The sequence below is a fragment of the Python bivittatus genome, unplaced genomic scaffold (assembly GCF_059951505.1).
Source record: "Python bivittatus isolate LINGU-HERP-01145 unplaced genomic scaffold, Pbiv_v1 ctg000080_np1212, whole genome shotgun sequence".
Lineage (NCBI taxonomy): Eukaryota > Metazoa > Chordata > Lepidosauria > Squamata > Pythonidae > Python > Python bivittatus.
The window spans coordinates 20,380,111-20,388,844 of NW_028277035.1; the positions used below are offsets into that span (position 1 = coordinate 20,380,111).

The window sequence follows — 8,734 nt, forward strand, 5'->3', positions numbered from 1 at the left end:
CCCAAAATTCTTTTAGAAACTAACAGGGAAAAAATACAAAACTAATAAATATCTTGATATTCCTGAACAATAATATCATTAAAGTAATGTTGATACTACCCACCAAAGGGACTCATCTATGACTGGTAAATTTGATACAGGCTGGTGGTTCAAAACAGTGTACTCCAAAGACAGCTTTTAAATTTTAATTTAAGGTAATTGGAAAACCAGCCTACTCCCGATGACTTTAATTAGCCAGGATTAGGCATGGGAAGCGATTGACCTCAGCTGGTGAGGAATGAGCATGTTGCCCAAGTTGAAAAATTCTGATAATAGCAAGAAAAGGACATCTAAGGAAACTTCCATTACAGTTACTCAAGAGGTGATCTAGCACTGGAGAAAACAGAAAACACAAGAAGAAAACTAAAACGGGCTTGCAGTGACTTTCTACATTGTTGATTGCACAATCAAGCACTAAATTGAAAGTGTGTCAAACAAAGCTGCAGGACAGACAAAAGTTGAATAGGACTTTGCACAGCAACCCATTGCTGATCAGCTGTGTTCAGAATTCTCTAATGCATTAAACATCAATGTAGTGAAAAGGTCAGTCCCTAATTTGCTAAATGTGTTCGTTTAGCATAGGCGACATCCAAGCAACCTGCTTTCAGAAGCATTTTAACTACAAGACTTACACCTCACCACAAACAACTTCTCTACTTCTAGCAATCCACTCTGCTATAAAGCAGTGCACCCACAGAAAGGCTTCCAGTTATATATTCCTAGTAGGAAAAGAGTGAGAATCATGAGGCCTAAAGTTACAGTTGTAAAAAGGGTTCCCACCTAGGCAGAGCCATTTGGGGTAATATTCAGATAGCAACTGGCCCAAGAGACATGAGAGGAAGGTTTTGTTTGCAAAGCGCAAGGCAAGCCCATAGTGCTGTCATAAAAGAAGTGCTCAATAGGGCTTTAAAGAGTGTTGCAACTCTGCACTAGAAATCAGATAGACAATGCTGATGTAATTTTGGTTTTGGTTTTGAAATCACATTTACAGTGTTTACTGACAGAAAGATGAAGCTCTTTCCTCAAATAATTACCTAGGAATTGGGGAGGGGAAGATGTTAAGATCATCCTACATTCTGCTGAAGAGAGTACTGTAGAAGAAAGCAAAAGAACAGACAAGTGCAAATGATAACAGAGCTTGCTGGTGAAAAACTGGAGGCCTTGAAAATTGAAGAATCACCAACTGCTTGCTTGATTAATTTAACCCTGTTTAAACACCTATATCGGGTTTCCTTCATCCAATTTTTTCTTTTTCTATTCCTTTCCCAGTAGAGATCTCCTTTCCCTTCACCCTATCCTGCCTTCCTCCTCCTTTACCATTTCTGTTGGAAGAGAGGATGAGAATATATGTGTGTGTGTGTATGGACACTTTTGGGCTTCTGTGTGTGGCAGCAATTTGTAGATACATATGACAAACAAGTTGGCAGATTGAGGATCAATTAAAATGTGGTATTTTACTATACAGGCAATTAATTTTAATTTGTATATACTAATTCAATGAATTAATACATATTGATCTGATGAGTGTCAAAGCCACTGTCCTGGACAAAACCCAGAGCATCCAGGAGTACATCAGTAAGATGGCACCCAAAGATGAGCTGCTGAGAGAATGCCTCAGGCAGCAGCAGATGTGGGAGGAAGTTCAAGTGGAGGAAGTACCATGGCAAGACAAGCCCCTACATGGGATGTACCATTGACAGATAGCTGAGGTGGCTGACATTGGGAAATCCTATCAGTGGATGGAAAGGGCTGGACTAAAAGACAGCACTGAGGCACTGATCACAGCAGCACAAGAACAGGCACTAAACACCAGATCCATAGAAGTAGGTCTATCACACTAGACAGGACCCAAGGTACGGATTGTGCAAAGAAGCCTCAGAGACAGTCCAACACACTGTGGTAGGGTGTAAGATGCAGGCAGGATCAGTGTACACTGAATGGCACAACCAAGTAGCTGGCATTGTCTACAGGAACATCTGTATAGTGTATGGGCTAGACCCTCCCAAGTCCAGATGGGAGATTCCACAGAAGGTCATGGAGAATAACAGGGCTAAGATCCAGTGGGATTTCCAGATCCAGATGGACAGGCAGGTACTGGCCAATCAACCAGACACCATGGTAATAGACAAGGACCAGAAGATAGCAGTGGTTATAGATACAAGTGACAGCAACATCAGAAAGAAGGAGTATGAGAAGCTAGAAAAGTACCAGGGCCTGAAGGAAGAACTAGAGAGGATATAGCAAGTAAAAGCTAAAGTGGTCCCAGTGGTGGTAGGGGCACTCGGGGTTGTGACTCCTAAGCTGGGAGAGTGGCTCCAACATATCCCAGGAACAACATCAGAGCTTTCTGTCCAGAAGAGTGCAGTGCTAGGAACAGCTAAGAGGCTGTGCAGAACCCTCAAACTCCCAGGCCTCTGGTAGAGGACCCGAGATTGAGGAAGACACGTACCACCCGTAGGGGTGAAAGAGTTTTGTTTTTTTGTTTTTTGTTTAATATTACATATTAGCCTTTCCCTTTTTTGGAGTGAGGCTTTTGACAGCTTTATACACTCGTACATATATCCATCCACATAGATAAAGAGTTTGTGTGGAAACATTTATTGTACGTTCCTTTGTGAAATTGAAATTGCTAAGATTTGTTTCAGCTGGAATGGTCAAGCTGGAGAAGTGTGGTACTGTATAAGATTTTTGTCTTTGTTAATATGTTTTTTTCTCATTTATTTATTTATTTATTCATGTCTATTTGTATAGCTGCCCATCTCAAATACATGACTTTGGGTGATTTACAGCAATTAAAAAAAAACAATATAAATAAACAGAATGTAATATAAAAACGTATAAAAAACCATATAACACAATCCAAGCCAAGGTATCTAATTTCCTTTTTGGTGGGATTGACTTAAATTGACAATCATATTCTTCTGCAGTCAATACAGAAGATTTTTTTATTGCTATTTTGAAAAGATCGCAACTTTTGTCTGAATCCTTGGATGTATTTTGGATACAGTGACAAGACCTCTTTTATTATAAAGGACAGTCCTTTATTTCAGAAAGCTGCCCTTTAGATTTAATTTAATTATCTATTTTCTTGATTTTGCTCTTGAATTTTCCTTTCTAAAGCAAAGTTATAAACATACATACATACATACTTATTTAATCCTTATGAACCTCTTTCAGATTTGCCCCTTTTTCAAGTTTGTCCTTTATTTTTTCCAAGAAAATATGGTCACTGTAATTTTGGAGGAAGCTAATGGAGCACATGTTGCATTCAGAAGATTCCAGGTTCAACCCCTACCATCTCCAGTTAAAAAAACAGGTAAGAGCTGGCAAGGAAGATAAGATCCAGCACCTATTAATATAGATGGCATTGGCCATCTATAACTCACAAGGGAGAACCTTGTGAAAGATGTTTGGCTTTTAAGATGCAAACAGCATGAAAATCAAGCTCTTTCAGCAAACAGTTACAATATTTTGTGCTTTTGTGCAATATTTTGTGCGTAATATTTTGTGCAAAACCAGAATGTGCAAAACCAAATATTTTGTACAAAACCAGATTGTGCAAAACCAGATTGTCTACTGACATTTTTCATACAATGAATACAGACCTCAACTCTGTAAAGGCAATGCAAGCTATACCTGGAATATGCAAAAGTAATCAGTAAAAAAAAGGACGAGAAACCCGTCCTCAGTTTTTACAAAGGCCCTAATCTGTGCATTCATTTGAACTACACAGAATTGCAGTCAGTTGCTGGGCCACTGCAAAGCTGTCACTCTAGCTTGATTTATTCTTGACTATTGCCTGGGGGTATAATAAAGCTGAAAGAGACTAATTGAATCTGTCACGGCTAGAAGACCTGTAAGTCCAAGGTAGGGTAATTGTCAGCTCCTGCTGTCTCCACTCCGGTCTAATGAAGTCTGCTGCTTGGTTTAACTTCTCTGAGACTGCTAACATGGTATTCATCTGTGAAAGTGCATTGCTATGAGTTGTAGGAAAAATAAATTAAGCTGTCGTAGCCACATAGGGCAGTCAAGGCAGGAAGTACTGTATCTCCTGAAAGGTACATCAAGCTAAGCCTGAAGTATTGATCCTAATACTGAGGGGATAGTACCTGGGGTACCCAGGCAGCACCTGATCACTTGTCATAGTTAACACAATATTAAAGAGACAGTGATTGACATAAAGGGGTGGAGGGGGAGAAGGAAATCTAGTGAGACCACAAGCTACTTCTGGAGTTAAATTGTTTTTAGTGCTTCCCATTGGCCCTAGAAGCCATGTTCAAAGCTCTGCAGTATGCTACACAACCTATGCACACTCTAATTCAATTTGAGGGATGGGGAGATGGCATTTTATGGGAAATGCAGGCAGCCTTCCACATTCACTACACAGAAATGAGAGCATCAGGGCATGATCGTGTGAGTGTTCTCTCCCTAGCACAGCAACACCTCTTTGCAGTTTGGTTCTCGTCCTTCTTCCAAGAGTTAAAAAGCTAGAAATACCAAACTATGCAGGAGTGCTATAAAAAGCAGAACCAGGTGCCTCTGTTTCTGGCCTGGCATTAATTCCCAGGGAGAATAGTGAGAAATGTGTCCTTTGCTTTATTTAAAGCCTTCAATTCTGGGCCTTCAAATAAAAAGTCAGCTAAGCTTCAAGCTTTGCTTTGAGGGAGAAATTCTACCTTCAAGGCCTAGATAGATTTGGATCATGATACAGGTTGGATCCAAATAATCTGGCTGCTTGTAGCTTTAGGTCTGGAATGGCAGTCATTCACTCACATTTTACAGAGAAACCAAATGACTTTATTGCCAACCAACAGAATTCCAGGCTCTTATTACCAATAAGCGGAATGAATGTAGAAGATAATACATCAATTTCTCCCTAGATGCAAGCTAAGATTTTAAATTTTCTTGGAAGGATCACTTTGGAGAGCTGCAGTTACATGAAAATATATATGAATAGGAAAATGTATTTTCTGGATATGAGGAAAATATACATTTTGCAGCTCAGGCTTTCCAACTGGGAAAATTGGGAATGGTAATTGGGAATGGTAAAGATGAAACTGTTCAATTTAAATGAAACTTACCCTCCTAAAGTAGTCTGCCAAGTCATTTGGCGACCAGCGAGCTACTTCAGAGCGATAGGGCGTGCTTCGTGAATCCATTTCTGTTCCTGGCTAGCCAGTGAGGAAGCAAAACATGTTAACCTTGGCTGTGATTCACCATAGGACTTCTCCCCAGCAACAACTGAGACAGGAAAAATACAGCAGATCCACTGAAATAATTTAAATTGAATTGAATTCCTAGGTTTGGGCTCTCCTTAGAAGTGTGCTGCAACTGAAGACAGCAAGGTTTCCGGTATGAGCTGAACGGTCTCTTTCTCAGAAAACCTGTCAGCAAGTTAGTCAGCCTCGCCACTTCCTTTTTTTGAATCTAAATATGTAAATAAGGAAACCCAGTGGCTCAACCCCATTATTGCAGAAGAAGGGTTTGAAAATAAAGAAATAATGTTACCTTCAAGAAAAGATATTATTTTGCTCAAATGCAACAAGCTAGGGATCAACACAATGGAGGGTCAATTGCCTTGTGCAAAAGAAGATAACATCTTGAGATGTTACCCAGTTGGCAGATTGAGATACTTTTTGAATTCACAATTAAAAAGAAAAAAAGAGGGGATGGAAAGGAAAATCCCAGAAATCATATACAACAGTAGGAGATAAATAAGCCTGCCTGCCTACCCGCCTCCTTCCTTCCTTCCTTCCTTCCTTCCTTCCCTCCCTCCCTCCCTCCCTCCCTCCGAATCATTTTAATGAAACTTACTGTATATGTGAAATAGCATTCCAAAATTTGACACTCATCTCTGAAACCTGGACAAATATAAACCTCCTGCTCTGGGGCGAAAAGATAGTTTGTAAATATCTGCAGTCCTGTTTAGCAAAGTCAAAAGATAGCCAAAGATCAAGCACAAAACGATAAAGTGCCAGAATGTGGAAAGTTTATGTCGATCCACTGAATGAAGCCTAAGCTTGTTTAATGAAGCTTTATTGAATAAACCACAATTATCCGGCTTCACAAATAACACTGAGTCAGAGACTGTGATTTATAAACCAAGATCCTGGATTCATACTACGTCCAGCTGCATTTTGATTCAGTACAATGGGTAAGTCCAATCAAAGATGCAGGCACAAGCAAGCCTGCCTCGCAGACACTGTTCTAGCATTATGCTATACAAAATGGAAGCCCTTGTGAGGGGTGTCTCCAAGTTAAAAAAAAAAAAAAAAAGGCAAGTTGGCAACCACAACTGTGCAACTGGAGCCCCATCTTCTAGTCTTTTTGGATTCATCCCCTATGGGTGCCTCTGGCAGTGCAACTTCAGCTGTTAGTCTTCCAATATCTTTCAAGTACTGTAGAACATGCTATCCAAAGGCAAAGTGAAGATGTGAAAATGATAAATAAACAAGTGAACAAACAAAGTAGGGGATCAATAAAGTCAGGACTATTCTTTGTATTTATTATTGGGTGACGTAAAAGTACATGAAAAGAACTTCATGTAGATCTCTTTTAGGTTTATGTTTTCCCAAGTACATTAACAACTGGGTTAGCGTCGGTTAGAAATGTGTGTAAATTATCTCATCCTATATTACAATGATGAATATTAAGATAGTATAATGATATTTAAAAATTATAATCACTGTGGTGATTTTTTTTTACTTCTCTTTCTTATCAAGAAATACAAAAACAGACAACATGTAGCTCTGTAAAGACAGAAATCATAGCAAACTCCCTGTGTCACCACAAGAGGGAAGCCAAACTCAATTCTTTTCATGCGCGTAGAGGATTTGTTCATAACTTGCATGAGGAGGATGTCAGCATTTAAACATGCAAAACAAATGCACTGTCATCAAGTAGAAACAAAGCAGTGCCCTCTAAAAATATAGAGTTCCCATGGTTCCTAGCCTGCAGAGGTATTTAGGGAATACCCTTTTACATGGCCTTGAGTTTTTCTTTTTTGAAAAATGGATGAAAACAAATCCATTAAAAATCTGCCTCCATTTTTCTTTTGTAGCTCTTTTGAATATTACAACTTTTGAACACAATGCCTTGATCTATGTAGTTCTTAAAGTAAATTACCTAAGTTTTTTTTTAAAAAATTGCAAAATTCTCTGATGTCACTCTTTGTTACATACATTTCCCAGTGTATATTTCTGAAATGCAATATTTAAAAACAAGTATTCTTTGTAGCAATCTGTCATGAACAAATACGTTTTGTGTGGGTTTGTTCAGAGAAAAGGGGATGGTAGGAACTTTGTCCAGTATTGTTGTCTGTTTTGCGGCGCAGTACTTTTCTTCTTCTTTTTTTCTTTTTGGTGGGTTTTACAAATCTGTGGATTCCACAGCAATCCATGATGTCACACACACACACACACACACACACACACACACACACACATACTGAATAGCAGATATGAAAGAGTGAACACCACTCATCTAATCCTTCTGTAGTCCTTCCGTCACTGAAGCAGTCTGAAGTGTTTTTGATAGGTCTTATTTCCAACTACAGGGTTTTGTGCTATGAAGAGAAGTTGCACTAACTCAGACATGGGATTACTACAGTGGGATCTGCAGTGGGATCCAAAAATGTCAAGATGGTTATCATGTTCAACACAAACCCCACCCCTTTTGTATATGTATCAACATCACACACATGTACAAAGGATGAGGATGGCCCCAACCCTGCTGACCTTTCGTAAGGCCCTAAAGACCTGGTTCTGTGCCCGGGCCTGTTGCCCTGAGTGTGTGAAGGGTCCCATCTCCTGGTTGTGCTAACAGCCATTGATTATGACATCTTCCTTAGCTGTTGTGTATTTTAACTTTTGTATTTATGATGGGGATTTGTTTTTAATTTATTTTAAGATTGTTCGCTGCCCAGAGTCAGTTGCTGAGATGGAGGGCATACAAATTGAATAAAATAAAATAAAGGGGTGGGGCTTCAGTTGCATAGCTGCAACTGCCATCTTGATTTTTTTGACCCCTCGTGCAGACCCTGCTGGGTTATTTTTCTTAAAGCCACTTAACTCTTAACCAATTTCAACAGCTTTGTTGCCAATCTAATGCTGCACTTTCTGAATAATTAAAACTTTTCCCCGACTTTACATAAAGGAAATAAGCGTAGCTAAAAAAACAGCAATGGGACAGTTTCAGCCAGTAAATCAATTTCTAAATAGAGAGTTAAACTCCTGTCTACAACCCACATCCTCTGCACTGGGCCACTCTTAAAGTGCAGTCCCTGAGAATTAAAAACACCAGAATAACTTTGATTTAGGCTCCAAGCCAAACTTCAACAGTACAAAAGCAAACCAACCAATAAGTGGAAGCTGTCTAAATCCAAAGACAATTCCCATTCCATATGTTGAACTGAGCCAATGCTTTGTGTGTGTGTGTGTGTGTGCCTTGGCGTCAGTTTTTGGACTGGACTGATCCCTGCAGTTTTCTTGGCAATATTTCAAAAATGGCTTGCCATTGCCTCCTTCCTAGGACTGAGAGTGTGTGACTGGCCCAAGGTCACCCAGCTGGCTTTGTGCCTAAGGCAGGACTAGAACTCACGGTCTCCCAGTTTCTAGCCTGGTGCCATAACCACTAGGCCAAACTGGCTCTCTTCAGATACTTTGCAGTGATCTAGATTTGTGCAACTGAGGTGTAG

The 8,734-nt window shown here is 39.7% G+C and overlaps 1 protein-coding gene across 1 annotated transcript in view; it reads right to left on the reverse strand.

The window, feature by feature from the left end:
• The window catches only part of LCP2 (lymphocyte cytosolic protein 2), a 57,291-nt gene extending 51,893 nt beyond the window's left edge, over positions 1 to 5,398 (reverse strand). Inside the window, exon 1 of the mRNA XM_088133621.1 lies at positions 5,121 to 5,398. Within this exon, the coding sequence (XP_087989747.1) occupies positions 5,121 to 5,198 (78 nt within the window). The 5' untranslated portion in view covers positions 5,199 to 5,398. The remainder of the gene's footprint in view (positions 1 to 5,120) is intronic.
• Between the last annotated feature and the right edge of the window lie 3,336 nt (positions 5,399 to 8,734).